Source organism: Anomaloglossus baeobatrachus, chromosome 1, assembly GCF_048569485.1.
Source record: "Anomaloglossus baeobatrachus isolate aAnoBae1 chromosome 1, aAnoBae1.hap1, whole genome shotgun sequence".
NCBI lineage: Eukaryota > Metazoa > Chordata > Amphibia > Anura > Aromobatidae > Anomaloglossus > Anomaloglossus baeobatrachus.
Genome location: NC_134353.1, coordinates 919,115,099 through 919,131,654, shown reverse-complemented (window position 1 = coordinate 919,131,654; position 16,556 = coordinate 919,115,099). Strand labels below are relative to the sequence as shown.

Below are 16,556 nucleotides of genomic sequence, written 5' to 3'. Positions count from 1 at the left end.
CACATCCAGGGCATTGTCGCCACTGACACTGAGCAAACATTAACGCAATACGGACCCGTAATTTTGACCTGGAATTATGTAGTAAATCCAGTATACGCGCATGAGCTGCAGCTAAGTAGTAACAACAGCAATCAGGTAGACCCACTCCCCCCGTCTTTTTTGGCTAAGTAAGAATATCCCATCTGAGCGTTGGGCATCTTGCTAACCACACAAATCATCTACATAACACCAAACCCCAACCCAAACAGAGGAGGGGATCTAAATTGGAATAGTCTGTAATGAATGCAGCAGTAAAGGTAAAATAGTCATTTTAAGGATATTAATTCTTCCAAATCAGGATAATCCACCCTGGTCCCATGTGTTGAGATTGACATCAAGTTTAGCTAGAAATGGTTGAAAGTTCAGCTACAACAATCTTGTGAGGTCTGGGTGCCTAAATAATCAATAGAGTTATTAGGGGCCACTTGAAGGGGTAAATGGATTGTAGTTTAGTTACTACATTGTTAGTGAGCAATATGTTATAGCATCAGACTTAGGGGTACTTTACACGTTGCGACATTGCTACTGCGATATCGTCGGGGTCAAATCGAAAGTGACGCACATCCGGCGCCAGTAACGACATCGCAACGTGTAAAGCCTAGATGCGCTGATAAACGATCGCAAAAGTGTCGAAATCGGTGATCTGTGTAGCGTCGGACATTTTCATAATGTTGCACCAATAGGAGATACGATGTTGTTCCTCATTCCTGCGCCAGCACACATCGCTGTGTGTGAAGCCGCAGGAGCGAGGAACATCTCCTTACCTGCCTCCACCACCAATGTGGAAGGAAGGAGGCGGGCGGGATGTTTATGTCCCGCTCATCTCCGCCCCACCGCGTCTATTGGCCGCCTGCCGTGTGACATCTCTGTGACACCGCACGACCCGCCCCCTTAGGAAGGAGGCGGGTCGCCGGCCAGAGCAACGTCGCAGGGCAGGTAAGTGCGTGTGAAGCTGCCGTAGCGATAATGTTCGCTACGGCAGCTATCACAAGATATCGCATGTGCGACAGGGGCGGGTACTATCGCGCTCGACATCGCAAGCATCGGTTAGCAATGTCGCAGCGTGCAAAATACCCCTTAGGCCAGAGTCACACTTGCGAGTGACTCGCGTGAGTCTTGCATCGCATCACCCAGCAGGGCCTGGCCCTCTCCAGACAGGAGCCGGTCAGCTGCATGTATTACTATGGCGAGTTTCATTTTTAATAGAAAGAGAGTCCGACAGGTCAATTAATCTTCAGTCTGGCTGATGGAGAGTTATAAAGAGCTAAAAGTTTTGAAGTGAATACAAGGCTGAACCCAATATGAGTTAACATTTGAGAAAGTGCACACCAGGAGATTCTATCGAATGCCTTTTCAGCATCAAGCGAAAGAATCATGAAGGGGATTTTACGGGTGTTCGCGTAATTGATTATGTCTAGGATCTTGAGGGTGTTGTCACACGGTTCACTGCACGGGACGAAGCCACCTGGTCAGGATGGATTCGATTATTGGCTAAATAGGTGGACTTTTATAGTTCAATTTTTGGACTGGATACAGAAATCACAAGAATAGATTAGTTAGAGGAATTTCACAAACTGGATTATAAAACAATATTGGAACAGATACAGATGGAAACGGATACATGTCGGAGAAGAACTGAATGATAGATTGCCCTTACACATTTTCTATGAATTAAATGTGACGTGTCAAGGTCTAGTTGGCTTTCAGGAAAGGGAAGTCAACTTTATTCCCAGTAATTGGCTTATTTCACTCTTATTGTTCTTAGAGGAAATGTTTTCTACATTTTTAACTGAAAACTCCACCTGGTCAGCACAAACCAAGGTAAGACGGTCAATTAAAGTGTATTTGTTTGAAAACTGGGACAAAATGGAAGTTTGCTAACAATATGGCGAAGATGCAAGCTCAAAGACAGTATGGCTGAGCATCTCTCACAACTCCCCTCTTCTTATCATTTACTCCTACCTTCATCTTCCCCTACCTTTCTTCGGCCTGCAGGCTTAATCCTACACCACAAAATAAAAGGCTTTTCCTACGTATGTTATGTTTATACACCACTATAAACGAAGCAGTTCCCAAAGCAAACGCTATATATTTTCATACATTTACGTAGTCTTCGTCTAGAGAATCATAGTCCGTATTTTCTTTCCCAGCATCCTCACCAAGACTGTCAAATCTATGACAATGTAAAATGTTATACTGCCAATGGGGCATATACCACTTGCTTTGCATTATATAACCCCAAGGCTTGCCTACTGCATGTGAGTGTGGTACAATGTGCAACGGAATCACTTGGTACAAATGGTTTCCTCTGCGATACTGATGTGAAACCACAGGAGTTAAATGTACTCTTTCTAATCTCCAAACTCCACCTCGAACATAACTTTTTTTTAAAGTAACAGAACATAAACAAGATTCACAAGTGATACAGAGTGGTCCATGCCCCTTTTAGGGATTGCAAAACCCTTTGCTATAGCTTCCCTATATTTTTCAAATGCATGTGGACAAATCCATTGATTGTTTCCTCCTAAAGATATTCTTATTTCATTAATCACATCATCTGGGTACTTTTCTTCACTCCCTGGTGATGCAACCATATGACAATTGAATCGCAGATAACAAAGTCTTTCACTACCCTTGAACTGGTCTACAAGGCCCCACCCTTCCGCATCAGTAGCTAAGGGTAAAGCCCCCGTCACATTTAGCGACTTAACAGCTATCCCGAAAACGATGCGACCTGATAAGAATCGCTGGTAAGTTGCTGGGTGGTCGCTGGTGTGATATCACACAGTCAGACCTTACCAACGACTCAGTAATGATACAGGTCGCAGTAGCGACCTGTATAACGATCTCTGCTGTCATTGGGACCCTGTCACACAGTGTCAAACATAGTGATGTGTCCTGCCCAGCAGGACATCACCTTTGAAGAAAATGGTCCAGGACATTAAGCAACGACCGGCGACCTCACAGCAGGGGCCAGGTCGTTGCTGGATGTCACACATAACGAGATCGCTAGCGAGATCGCTGTTGCGTCACAAAAACCGTGACTCAGCAGCGATGTCGCTTAGTGAGATGTGGCCTTTAATCTACAAGGTATTTAAACCGTAAATTTCTAATAATTCCCAGATATCTACAATACTACCAATACATTGAGGACGAGGCATTTAACACAAAATGACAAGGCATTTAACACGCAGATTGGCAGCAGCAAACACTGGCATATGAAATACTGATACGGTTACAGTGCCATATTTAAATAGCAGCAATTAATACACAATCAGTCAGGCAGTGTATATAGCAATGAGCAGACTTCAGACAGCCAAAAAAACAGAAGTGACAAGTGTTAGCAATGCAGTAAACAAAACAACATAAAAATAACTGAAGCAGCAACATACAGTATCTCTTTCACCCTAGGCTGACACTTAAGGCCCCGTCACACTAAGCAACATCGCTAGCAACATCGCTGCTAACGAACAACTTTTGTGACATAGCAGCGATGTTGCTAGCGATGTTGCTGTGTGTGACATCCAGCAACAACCCGGCCTCTGCTGTGAGATCGTTGGTTGTTGCTGAATGTCCTGGGCCATTTTTTAGTTGTTGCTGTCCCGCTGTGAAGCACAGATCGCTGTGTGTGACAGCGACAGAGCAACAACTAAATGTGCAGGCAGCAGGAGCCGGCTTCTGTGGAGGCTGGTAACCACAGTAAACATCGGGTAACCAAGAAGCCCTGTCCTTGGTTACCCGATATTTACCTTTGTTACCAGCCTCCGCCGCTCTCACTGTCAGTGCCGGCTCCTGCTCTGTGCTCATGTAGCTGCAGGACACATCGGGTAATTAACCTGATGTATGCTGTAACTAGGAGAGCAGGGAGCCAGCGCTCAGTGTGCCCTGCTGCCTGCTCTCTGCACGTGTAGCTCCGTGCGCTGGTAACCAAGGTAAATATCGGGTTGGTTACCCGATATTTACCTTAGTTACCAAGCGCAGCATCTTCCACGCGGCGCTGGTCACTGGTTGCTGGTGAGCTCACCAGCAACTCGTGTAGCGACGCTCCAGCGATCCCTGCCAGGTCAGGTTGCTGGTGGGATCGCTGGAGCGTCGCAGTGTGACATCTCGCCAGCAACCTCCTAGCAACTTACCAGCGATCCCTATCGTTGTTGGGATCGCTGGTAAGTTGCTTAGTGTGACTGGACCTTTAAGGTACCGTCACACTAAGCAACTTACCAGCGATCCCAACAACGATAGGGATCGCTGGTAAGTTGCTAGGAGGTTGCTGGTGAGATGTCACACTGCAACGCTCCAGCGATCCCACCAGCAACCTGACCTGGCAGGGATCGCTGGAGCGTCGCTACACAAGTTGCTGGTGAGCTCACCAGCAACCAGTGACCAGCCCCCAGCGCCGCGTGGAAGATGCTGCGCTTGGTAACTAAGGTAAATATCGGGTAACCAACCCGATATTTACCTTGGTTACCACCGCACGTGCAGAGAGCAGGGAGCAGCGCACACTGAGCGCTGGCTCCCTGCTCTCCTAGTTACAGCACACATCGGGTTAATTACCCGATGTGTGCTGCAGCTAAATGTGTACAGAGCAGGGAGCAGCACACACTGCTTAGCGCTGGCTCCTTGCTCTCCTAGTTACAGCACACATCGGGTTCATTAACCCGATGTGTGCTGCAGCTACATGTGCACAGAGCAGGAGCCGGCAGCACAGGCAGTGAGAGCGGCGGAGGCTGGTATCAAAGGTAAATATCGGGTAACCAAAGACAGGGCTTCTTGGTTACCCGATGTTTACATTGGTTACCAGCCTCTGCAGAAGCCGGCTCCTGCTGCCTGCACATTTAGTTGTTGCTGTCTCGCTGTCACACACAGCGATCTGTGCTTCACAGCAGGACAGCAACAACTAAAAAATGGCCCAGGACATTCAGCAACAACCAACGACCTCACAGCAGGGGCCAGGTTGTTGCTGGATGTCACACTAAGCAACATCGCTAGCAACGTCACAAAAGTTGTTCGTTAGCAGCGATGTTGCTAGCGATGTTGCTTAGTGTGACGGGGCCTTTAGCCTGCTTTCTTTCCCAAAGAGAAAGTTTTTGCGAGACAAAGGCTCACTTACTCCAGGGTTTTATTTCCATTTGGGATGGGATGCAGTCAATATGTTCAGACTGGGATAAAATTCAAAGGGGAAACATGGTTGTATCTCGCTGGGGCCTCCAATTGATGGAGACGAGAAAGTATCATTCTTAGGTAGAGGTATGGATCGGTAACAGATACAAATGGAATCGGATACATGTAGTAGAAGAACTGAAGGATGGATTACCCTTCTCTTTGCACATTTTCTGTGAATTAAATGGGACTTGGGGCAATGTCTAGTTGCCTTCCAGGAACGGGAAGCCAGCTTTATTCCCAGTAATTGGCTTCTAACTTTTTAACAGAAAACTCCACCTGGTCAGCACGAACCAAGGTTATGTAACTCAGAATGTCAATTATAGTGTACTTGTATAAAGACAGGGACAAAATGGAAGTTTGCTAACATGGCTAAGAAGCATGAGAGTAGCTCACAGACAGTATGGCTGAGCTTCTCTCACACTACATGCATAAACATTTGAATTATTAGGACACAAATTAATCCAATCAATAAATGGCATAATGAGAAAACAAATCAAAATGTCAAAATTGCGTTTTTTTCACTCATTGCAACACAGGTAAAAAATTTAATCAGAGGCGATCAAAACATTGTATGTAGCCAAAAATTCTATCAATAAACAAATCGACTTAGGGAGCAAAAATCAAGCTGTTAAACAGCTCCATCTCCTGAAAATTGATAACATTATGGCTCTTGAAAAATGGCCACACAAGTGTTTTTTTTTTAATTTTTTTTTGTCTTTTTTTTTTTTTACAAATTTCTCGGGGTTTTTTCCATTTCTTAAATAAAATGAAAACTGTACATTTTTGATTGCTAGGACACATGTACATTATATATGGGGACCTCTGTGTAACGTCTTCTGTCATAGACCAAGTCGGCCCCCATATTAACTGGCTAGCCATTAGTCTGAATGGTCGGCTAAACACCATGAAATTGCCATAGGTTGAATGTGCTCCATTAACTGTTCACCAATTTATACTCCTATAGATATATGAATAAATGTCATAATATATTCTACTCTTTAGGTATCAGATGATGGAATTGGAGTGGTCTCGATATGTAAAGGAGTTGAGATGGCTTTGGCTATGGCATCCTACCTGCCTCAGGTCGCTGCTACAGTATGCATCAATGGATCCAATGCCGTGAATGGCAGCAACCTATTTTATGGTGATCTGGTTATTAAAGCCATACCTTACAAAATGGAAAAAATTGTAAGCATAGACTTTCAGTCCATCAGCTTTACCAACCTCATCGATGATCCAAGAAAACCAGAATTCCAGGACTCTATACTTCCCCTGGAGAAAGCCAGAGGCCCCATCCTCTTTATGGTGGGAGACAAAGACCAGCATTGCAATAGTTTGTTGTTTGCTAGTGAAGCAAAATCCCGGGCAGAAAAGTATGGCAAGAAGGATGTGTATGTGCAATGTTATCCAGGAGCGGGGCATCTTATAGAGCCTCCTGGTTTCCCTTTCTGTCCAGTATCACAGGGTTCATACTTTCCACTTCCTGTGACTTGGGGTGGAGAACTTCTTCCTCATTGTAGAGCACAAGAAACTAGTTGGAAACAGCTTCAAGAATTTTTTCGTAGAAATATTAGGTGCTCTCGATGGAATAAATTGTGATCATTTCTATTATTTGGGGAATCTATGTTTATCCTGCATCCTATACACAAAGCTGAAAATGAAGATTATTGTAGTTCCATTGACTAGACTGGTTGACCGTATGTACACGTCTATATGTTAAGGGAATTAGTCAGTTGATTCATGCTGAAAAAAACAAATGCTGAATTAATCAGAGACCAAATGCAGCCAGATATGTTTTTCTCTGAAATTCTCCATTGTTAAATATCCCTCTGGGACCATAGGGAGAGATGTGACTAGTCCAGCCCTGCCACCGGCTGTCTTCTCCCTGTACAATTCCAGATGATTGACAGGTCTCTTCCATCTGTGTACATAGGGAGATACTTGTCAATCAAGTAGAGTGATGCAAGGACAATCAGATCAGGCCAGAGCTGGACTTGTTTTGTTTCTACCTATGGTCGCTAAACGACTCCTCAAATTATGTTATTTCTATAATGCTAAAGACATACCTGGCTGCAATGCCTTCAGGCTCTCATTCATGCTACCTGTGATTTGGGAAGCATTATTCCACTGACAGGTCCCGTTTAAGATATGTTAAGGATATAATAAATTGGGCCTTTGGTTGTCAAGAGGGTAGGTTCCTCCACTCAAGACCTTCATGGAGAGATGGAAATCTGATTACAACAAGATCAGCTCTCACTCTGGTGGCTTCAGCCATCTAATTTTATTACAGAGACAGCCTTTTATCTGAATGGTCACCATGTACTACATCATCGGTCTCGGAAACCTGACCCACGATAATTAGCTAATTACCATGCAAGTTTATATATTAATCAGATTGTGATGAGACATCTTTAACCTCTGGAGGTTCTGAACCCCAATGCAAAATTTGTAATGAGACTCCCACCTACTGGGGTCTTCTGTGGCCTCCTCAGACCTCCAAGGCTAAAATGTGACTATTCTAAAGTTGTATAAATTGACTTTGTAATGTTGGTTTTATCAACTCAGCATACCATTGTTTTTTCTCATTAAATTAAAATCCATTTATAAAGCTTACATTACAAGTAACTTTCATTGTGAAGCTGCAATTTACTAATTTTAAAGGAGTTGTCCGCTTCTTATTTGCTCTGTTAGGGGCTATGAAGGTGAAAGAGAACACTACTCACTTGGATGCCACAACCAAAGGAGACATCCTTTCGCTCTATATAGTTACTAGTGTCATCCCAATGGGTACTATGTAATGTTTCTGTGAACCAAAAAACGGCTTTATGTTTTTGAAAATTGATTTGCCAGAGTGTGGTGTTGGGGAATATTGATATAGCACTAAATTAACCAGTCACTCAGCCAACATCTAAGCAACCATTCATATAAAATGCATACGTTGCGCTGCAACGCGATCAGCCGGACAGGGACTGTAGGACTGGAAAAAAAAGAAAAAGTAACCAGGAATGGATGTCTAAGGACTGTGAGTGTGGTTGTTGCATCTTATCAGTGAATATTTACCAGATCACCACAGTTTGAAAATCAGTATCGAAATAAGGCTGCAATAATGATACATTATGAAATTAATCTGAATCATTTTCTGTTTTCTTCTACCAAAAGAAATCTGATATTTTGTGCATGCAGTTTTTAAACCCTTCCCGACACGGCCATTTTCCAATTTTGTTTTGTCATTCAAAAGTCATTATTTTCCAATTTCTCCATTCACAAAGACCTATGAGAGCTTGTTTCTTGCAGGATGAGTTGTACTTTTGAATGACACTATTCATTTTACCAAATAGTGTACTGAAGCAAAATAAAAAAAAAATTCCAAGTGTAATGATATTGTGTAAAGCACACAATTCTGACATTATTGTTTGGAAATAGTTTTAAAAGGCGTAAATTTTGTGGTAAAAGTTACCTGGTCACAATAAGGTCAGTATGATTTTGGTGATAACAAACGTTTCAGTTGTTATTATTTCTTATTGTATTGATGAAAAAAATTAGGAATTTTAAAAAAATATATATTGTTTGATTTTGACTCCATCTTCTGAGAACCATAACATTTTAATTTTTCAGTCATTAGAGCTGTGTGAGGGCTTGTTTTTTGGGAGTGTGGGGGGGAGACAAGATATTTATTGACGATAATTTGTTTGCTTTTTATTGCATATTTTTGCAGTGTTATGGTGGCTAGAGATGAGAGGAATCGTGGATCTTCAGGTTTCACCGGGTTCGGCTGAAAGTTTGGTTCAGTAACTGAACTTAACCCCTGACAACGAGCCTCATAGAAGTCAAAGGGGACCTGAATTTCTATGTTGTAAAATTGCTGTAAAGATGGTCATAGTAAGGGCTAGGAGGCTGCAAAAGGAAGCAAAACAGGGACAACCTTAAGGTGGTGTCACACACAGCGACGGCAACAACGACGTCGCTGCTACGTCACCATTTTCTGTGACGTAGCAGCGACGTCCCGTCGCTGTCGCTGTGTGTGACATCCAGCAACGAGCTGGCCACTGCTGTGAGGTTGACGCTCGTTGCTGAATGTCCTGCTTCATTTTTTTTGGACGTTACTCTGCCGCTGTGAAGCACACATCGCTGCGTGTGACAGCGAGAAAGCGACGAACTGAAGCGAGCAGGGAGCCGGCATCTGGCAGCCTGCGGTAAGCTGTAACCAAGGTAAACATCGGGTAACCAAGGGAAGCCCTTTCCTTGGATACCCGATATTTACCTTCGTTACCAGCATCCGCCGCTCTCACGCTGCCTGTGCTGCCGGCTCCCTGCACGCCAGAATACACATCGGGTAAATAAGCAAGGGTTTGCTTATTAACCCGATGTGTACTCTGGCGTGCAGGGAGCCAGGACTAAGCGGTGTGCGCTGGTAACCAATGTAAATATCGGGTAACCAAGCCCTTGGTTACCCGATATTTACCTTAGTTACCAAGCACATCAGTCCTTCCACCCGTCGCTGCTGGCTGGGGGCTGATCACTGGTCGCTGGTGAGATCTGCCTGTTTGACAGCTCACCCGCGACCATGTAACGACTCAGCAGCGATCCTGATAAGGTCAGGTCGCCCGTCGTGATCGCTGCTGCGTCGCTATGTGTGAACCCAGCATTAGACCACCAACCCTGATGCGCATTTTGCATGGACTTCTTTTGGGGCTTATGAAATACTGTGTGTCCTGGTTTTATAAGAGGCCAACCCAGGTGAAGAAGTGGACGCAATAAGCGGCACATATACAGTACAGACCAAAGGTTTGGACACACCTTCTCATTCAAAGAGTTTTTTTTATTTTCATGACTCTGAAAACTGTAGATTCACATTGAAGGCATCAAAACTATGAATTAACACATGTGGAATGAAATACTTAACAAAAAAGTGTGAAACAACTGAAAATCTGTCTTATATTCTAGGTTCTTCAAAGTAGCCACCTTTTGCTTTGATTACTGCTTTGCACATTCTTGGCATTCTCTTGATTATCTTCAAGAGGTAGTCACCGGAAATGGTTTTCACTTCACAGGTGTGCCCTGTCAGGTTTAATAAGTGGGATTTCTTGCCTTATAAATGGGGTTGGGACCATCAGTTGTGTTGTGCAGAAGTCTGGTGGATACACAGCTGATAGTCCTACTGAATAGACTGTTAGAATTTGTATTATATCAAGAAAAAAAACAGCTGAGTAAAGAAAAATGAGTGACCATCATTACTTTAAAAAATAAAGGTCAGTCAGTCCGAAAAATTGGGAAAACTTTGAAAGTGTCCCCAAGTGCAGTGGCAAAAACTATCAAATGCTACAAAGAAACTGGCTCACATGAGGACCGCTCCAGGAAAGGAAGACCAAGAGTCACCTCTGCTGCGGAGGATAAGTTTATCCGAGTCACCAGCCTCAGAAATCGCAGGTTAACAGCAGCTCAGATTAGAGACCAGGTCAATGCCACACAGAGTTCTCGCAGTAGACACATCTCTAGAACAACTGTTAAGAGGAGACTTTGTGCAGCAGGCCTTCATGATAAAATAGCTGCTAGGAAACCACTGCTAAGGACAGGCAACAAGCAGAAGAGACTTATTTGAGCTAAAGAACACAAGGAATGGACATTCGACCAGTGAAAATCTGTGCTTTGGTCTGATGAGTCCAAATTTGAGATGTTTGGATCCAACCACCGTGTCTTTGTGCAACACAGAAAAGGTGAACGGATGGACTCTACATGCCTGGTGCCCACCGTGAAGTATGGAGGAGGAGGTGTGATGGTGTGGGTGTGCTTTGCTGGTGACACTGTTAGAGATTTATTCAAAATTGAAGGCATACAGACCAAGCATGGCTACCACAGGATCTTGCAGCGGCATGCTATTCCATCCGGTTTGCTTTTAGTTGGACCATCATTTTATTTTTCAACAGTACAATGACCCCAAACACACCTCCAGGCTGTGTAAGGGCTATTTGACTAAAAAGGAGAGTGATGGGGTGCTACGCCAGATGACCTGGCCTCCACAATCACCAGACCTGAACCCAATCAAGATAGTTTGGGGTGAGCTGGACTGCAGAGTGAAGGCAAAAGGGCCAACAAGTGCTAAGCATCTCTGGGAACTCCTTCAAGACTGTTGGAAGACCATTTCCGGTGACTACCTCTTGAGGCTCATCAAGAGAATGCCAAGAGTGTGCAGAGCAGTAATCAAAGCAAAAGGTGGCTACTTTGAAGAACCTAGAATATAAGACATATTTTCAGTTGTTTCACACTTTTTTGTTAAGTATTTCATTCCACATGTGTTAATTCATAGTTTTGATGCCTTCAATGTAATCTACAATTTTCAGAGTCATGAAAATAAAGAAAACTGTTTGAATGAGAAGGTGTGTCCAAACTTTTCGTCTCTACTGTATATGAAACTAATCCCCCTCCCCCGAAGCCAGAATTACTTCCGGTGATCCACGTAATGCATATTAGCCCGCGTATGCGCATAGCGGCCCCCTCCGGAGTCAATATTCCTTCTGGCTATCCCAGTGACTTAGAAGGTCATGGGGAAATCCCCCATGACATCAGTAGCCCGCTCGTGTCACTGTTGCATGCCGAAACACATGTTGGGGCTTATGGTCTGAGGACAATCAGAGAGCAATGGGTATGTAATTTATATTACATTTTTGCATAATTAATCTTTACTGCATGGGTCTTGGCAAATTATTTATGTTCTTACACAAAATTTTCACAAGGATATTATTATATTGCCACATACCCTGCTGATTGTGAAAATATTGTATATTCTATTTGTGTAAAATCATATTGTTACTGCCTCTCCTTATTACTGATGTATGCTTTCTTCTTTCACCTTTTCCACCTGGGTTTCTATCTAAATTATTTTATGTATTTTAAGCCATTACTTTTTGTTTAATAAAATTGATTTAATTTATGGACAGGAGCTGAACAGGAGACAGGCTGGAATGCAGAACTGGCATTAAGGGGAAAGGAGATCAAACTGCGCAATTTCACGGGGCACCCAGTGTTTCTATCCTAATATGGTACAACTAAAAGGGAACCTGTCAGCAGAAATTTCGCCCAAAACCTAAAAGATTCCCCCTCTGCAGCTCCTGGGCTGCATTCTAGAAAGGTCCCTGTTATTATTGTGCCCCATGTGAGACCAAAATAAAGACTTTATAAAGTGGTACCTTTTTGTATTCAGATACTGGAAATGTGACACGGGGGCGGGCTCTCTGCCATCCGTTATTCTGCCTCCTGGTCCTGTATGCCGCCCCCATCGCTCCTTTCCACAGCTGATGCACCGCCAACTGCTCCAGCCATCCCCGAGCATGCCCAGTGCCAGTCTCACGGGACTGAGCAGTGTGACCGCTGGTGACGTGTGCGCAGACAAGTGATTATGGGCGGGGCTGTGATTGTTATCAGCAAGTACCCGCCCATAATCTCGTGAGCGCGCAAACCTCACCAGCGGTCACACTGCTCAGGGTAGTGCTAGACTGTATGGGCTGCTTCCAGGGATGACGTCCCTTTTGTCACGTGATAGTATTTTGAACACGCCCCTATCACGTGACAAAAGGGACGTCATCCCTGGAAGCAGCCCATACAGTCTAGCACTACCCTGAGCACAGTGTGACCGCTGGTGAGGTTTCGCGCTCACGAGATTATGGGCGGGTACTTGCGGATAACAATCACAGCTCCGCCCATAATCACTTGCCTGCGCACATGTCACCAGCGGTCACACTGCTCAGTCCCGTGAGACTGGCACTGGGCATGCGCGGGGATGGCTGGAGCAGTGGGCGGTGCATCAGCTATGGAAAGGAGCGATGGGGGCAGCATACAGGACCAGGAGGCAGAATAACGGACGCCAGAAAGCCCGCCCCCGTGTCCCATTTACACTATCTGAATACAAAAAGGTACAACTTTATAAAGTCTTTATTTTGGTCTCACATGGGGCACAATCATAACAGGAACCTTTCTAGAATGCAGCCCAGGAGCTGCAGAGGGGGAATCTTTTAGGTTTTGGGCGAAATTTCTGCTGACAGGTTCCCTTTTAGTTGTACCATATTAGGATAGAAACACTGGGTGCCCCGTGAAATTGCGCAGTTTGATCTCCTTTCCCCTTAATGCCAGTTCTGCATTCCAGCCTGTCTCCTGTTCAGCTCTTAAAGGACACTTTACACACAGAGATAAATGTTTGGCAGATCTGTGGTTGCAGTGAAATCATGGACATACAGTTAGGTCCAGAAATATTTGGACAGTGATACAATTTTCGCGAGTTGGGCTCTGCATGCCACCACATTGGATTTGAAATGAAACCTCTACAACAGAATTCAAGTGCAGATTGTAACGTTTAATTTGAAGGTTTGAACAAAAATATCTGATAGAAATTGTAGGAATTGTACACATTTCTTTACAAACACTCCACATTTTAGGAGGTCAAAAGTAATTGGACAAATAAACCAAACCCAAACAAAATATTTTTATTTTCAATATTTTGTTGCGAATCCTTTGGAGGCAATCACTGCCTTAAGTCAGGAACCCATGGACATCACCAAACGCTGGGTTTCCTCCTTCTTAATGCTTTGCCAGGCCTTTACAGCCGCAGCCTTCAGGTCTTGCTTGTTTGTGGGTCTTTCCGTCTTAAGTCTGGATTTGAGCAAGTGAAATGCATGCTCAATTGGGTTAAGATCTGGTGATTGACTTGGCCATTGCAGAATGTTCCACTTTTTTGCACTCATGAACTCCTGGGTAGCTTTGGCTGTATGCTTGGGGTCATTGTCCATCTGTACTATGAAGCGCCGTCCGATCAACTTTGCGGCATTTGGCTGAATCTGGGCTGAAAGTATATCCCGGTACACTTCAGAATTCATCCGGCTACTCTTGTCTGCTGTTATGTCATCAATAAACACAAGTCACCCAGTGCCATTGAAAGCCATGCATGCCCATGCCATCACGTTGCCTCCACCATGTTTTACAGAGGATGTGGTGTGCCTTGGATCATGTGCCGTTCCCTTTCTTCTCCAAACTTTTTTCTTCCCATCATTCTGGTACAGGTTGATCTTGGTCTCATCTGTCCATAGAATACTTTTCCAGAACTGAGCAGGCTTCATGAGGTGTTTTTCAGCAAATTTAACTCTGGCCTGTCTATTTTTGGAATTGAGGAATGGTTTGCATCTAGATGTGAACCCTTTGTATTTACTTTCATGGAGTCTTCTCTTTACTGTTGACTTAGAGACAGATACACCTACTTCACTGAGAGTGTTCTGGACTTCAGTTGATGTTGTGAATGGGTTCTTCTTCACCAAAGAAAGTATGCGGCGATCATCCACCACTGTTGTCATCCGTGGACGCCCAGGCCTTTTTGAGTTCCCAAGCTCACCAGTCAATTCCTTTTTTCTCAGAATGTACCCGACTGTTGATTTTGCTACTCCAAGCATGTCTGCTATCTCTCTGATGGATTTTTTCTTTTTTTTCAGCCTCAGGATGTTCTGCTTCACCTCAATTGAGAGTTCCTTAGACTGCATGTTGTCTGGTCACAGCAACAGCTTCCAAATGCAAAACCACACACCTGTAATCAACCCCAGACCTTTTAACTACTTCATTGATTACAGGTTAACGAGGGAGACGCCTTCAGAGTTAATTGCAGCCCTTAGAGTCCCTTGTCCAATTACTTTTGGTCCCTTGAAAAAGAGGAGGCTATGCATTACAGAGCTATGATTCCTAAACCCTTTCTCCGATTTGGATGTGAAAACTCTCATATTTCAGCTGGGAGTGTGCACTTTCAGCCCATATTATATATATAATTGTATTTCTGAACATGTTTTTGTAAACAGCTAAAATAACAAAACTTGTGTTACTGTCCAAATATTTCTGGACCTAACTGTATTGTTCCATTTGTATACAGCCACAAACCTGGCACTGATTGTCCACAATTTCACAGCAACCACAGATCTGCCAAAGATTTATCTCTGTGTGTAAAGTGGCCTTAAGACTCCTACATACAATTAGGAGACCTTTGGTTATATCATAGTCACTTACTGTGAAGTCACCAAAGGTTCTTAAAACAATGTTAACCTCGGACTACAAATGCTAATGTCCCTAAGAGAGTGGGTGCCCTGAGAAATTTTTCAGTTTGATTCCACCTAACGCCAGTCCTGACCTGACTGTAACTGAGGCTTATATTTGGAGTAGGGCTTATAGTCCAAGCAGACTCCAGAAATCCTGTAAAATCAGGCTAGGGCTTATTTTTGGGGCAGCAAATAAAATCTGATATAGGGAGTTGGGAAATCAGTACAAAATAAAGCTTCAGTTATGCAGTAAGAAATTAATCTGCACAAAATTTCTGACTCCTATCCATAGAAACATCTTTACCAAAGATCGGATACAAATTCGGTACCAAAGCCAAGTTTTCTACAAGAATATGGAAACAGAACCAGGTTGCTACCTAAATAGGAAAACATAGCCAAGGTTGCTACATGGATAGGGGAGCAAAACCAAGCTAATTACATGAATACAAAACTGAGCTTACTAAAAAGATACAGTATCAGTAACAAGCTTACTATACACATACAGTACTGGAACCAAACTTACTCCGTAAACACAGTAATAAAACCAATGTTACTACATAGATATGGAAATAGAATCAAGCTAACTACATAAGAATAGAACTGAGTTTGATATACAGATACAGTACCAAAACAAAGCTTACTACATAGATACATAACCAAACCAAGCTTACCAAGGTAATAGGCACATGCTTACTACATAGATATCTGTACAGAACCAAGCTTACTACATACATAGGGGAACATAATTGAGCTTACTATATTGATATGGGAAAAGAATCAAGTATACTACATTTATACAGGAACAGGTACAAGCTTAAAAGATAGTTACAGAATTCACTAACATTTGGTATAAACTGATATTTTGCCCGGATGTCCACCTCTTGGCTTTTGAATGCATAGTCAGACTTCATTTTGTATTTTTCCAACTGTCCTGGAACTCAAATGATGCAGTTTGGCAATTTTCTTGGCCGAGAGATCACTATCAATGACGCAATAACTTGGGTGATATTGTTTATCTTTTCTTGGGAAATCTTCTTCATGGCTGCTCCTCAAGTCGAAACAGGTGACCTTTCGCTTGAGAATCAAACCAATAACCCACTGAGCTATTAGAGAATGTGAAAACAGGTTGTAATTTGTAGAATACAGGAATAAAGAGATTTTTCAAACACCAGTAGCAAAACAGTAACAATGCAGTGATATGACAAAAATCAGCATAACTAATCATATGTGAAGGAATCCAGCTCACCCACGTCTGACCTCACCGCGCCTCAGACTTGGATCCGGCCCTGCCCTGGC

The 16,556-nt window shown here is 43.5% G+C and overlaps 1 protein-coding gene across 1 annotated transcript in view; it reads left to right on the top strand.

Moving 5' to 3' along the window:
• The window catches only part of LOC142302092 (acyl-coenzyme A amino acid N-acyltransferase 1-like), a 37,976-nt gene extending 30,164 nt beyond the window's left edge, over positions 1-7,812 (top strand). Inside the window, exon 4 of the mRNA XM_075343177.1 lies at positions 6,202-7,812. Within this exon, the coding sequence (XP_075199292.1) occupies positions 6,202-6,798 (597 nt within the window). The 3' untranslated portion in view covers positions 6,799-7,812. The remainder of the gene's footprint in view (positions 1-6,201) is intronic.
• Positions 7,813-16,556: the final 8,744 nt, after the last annotated feature.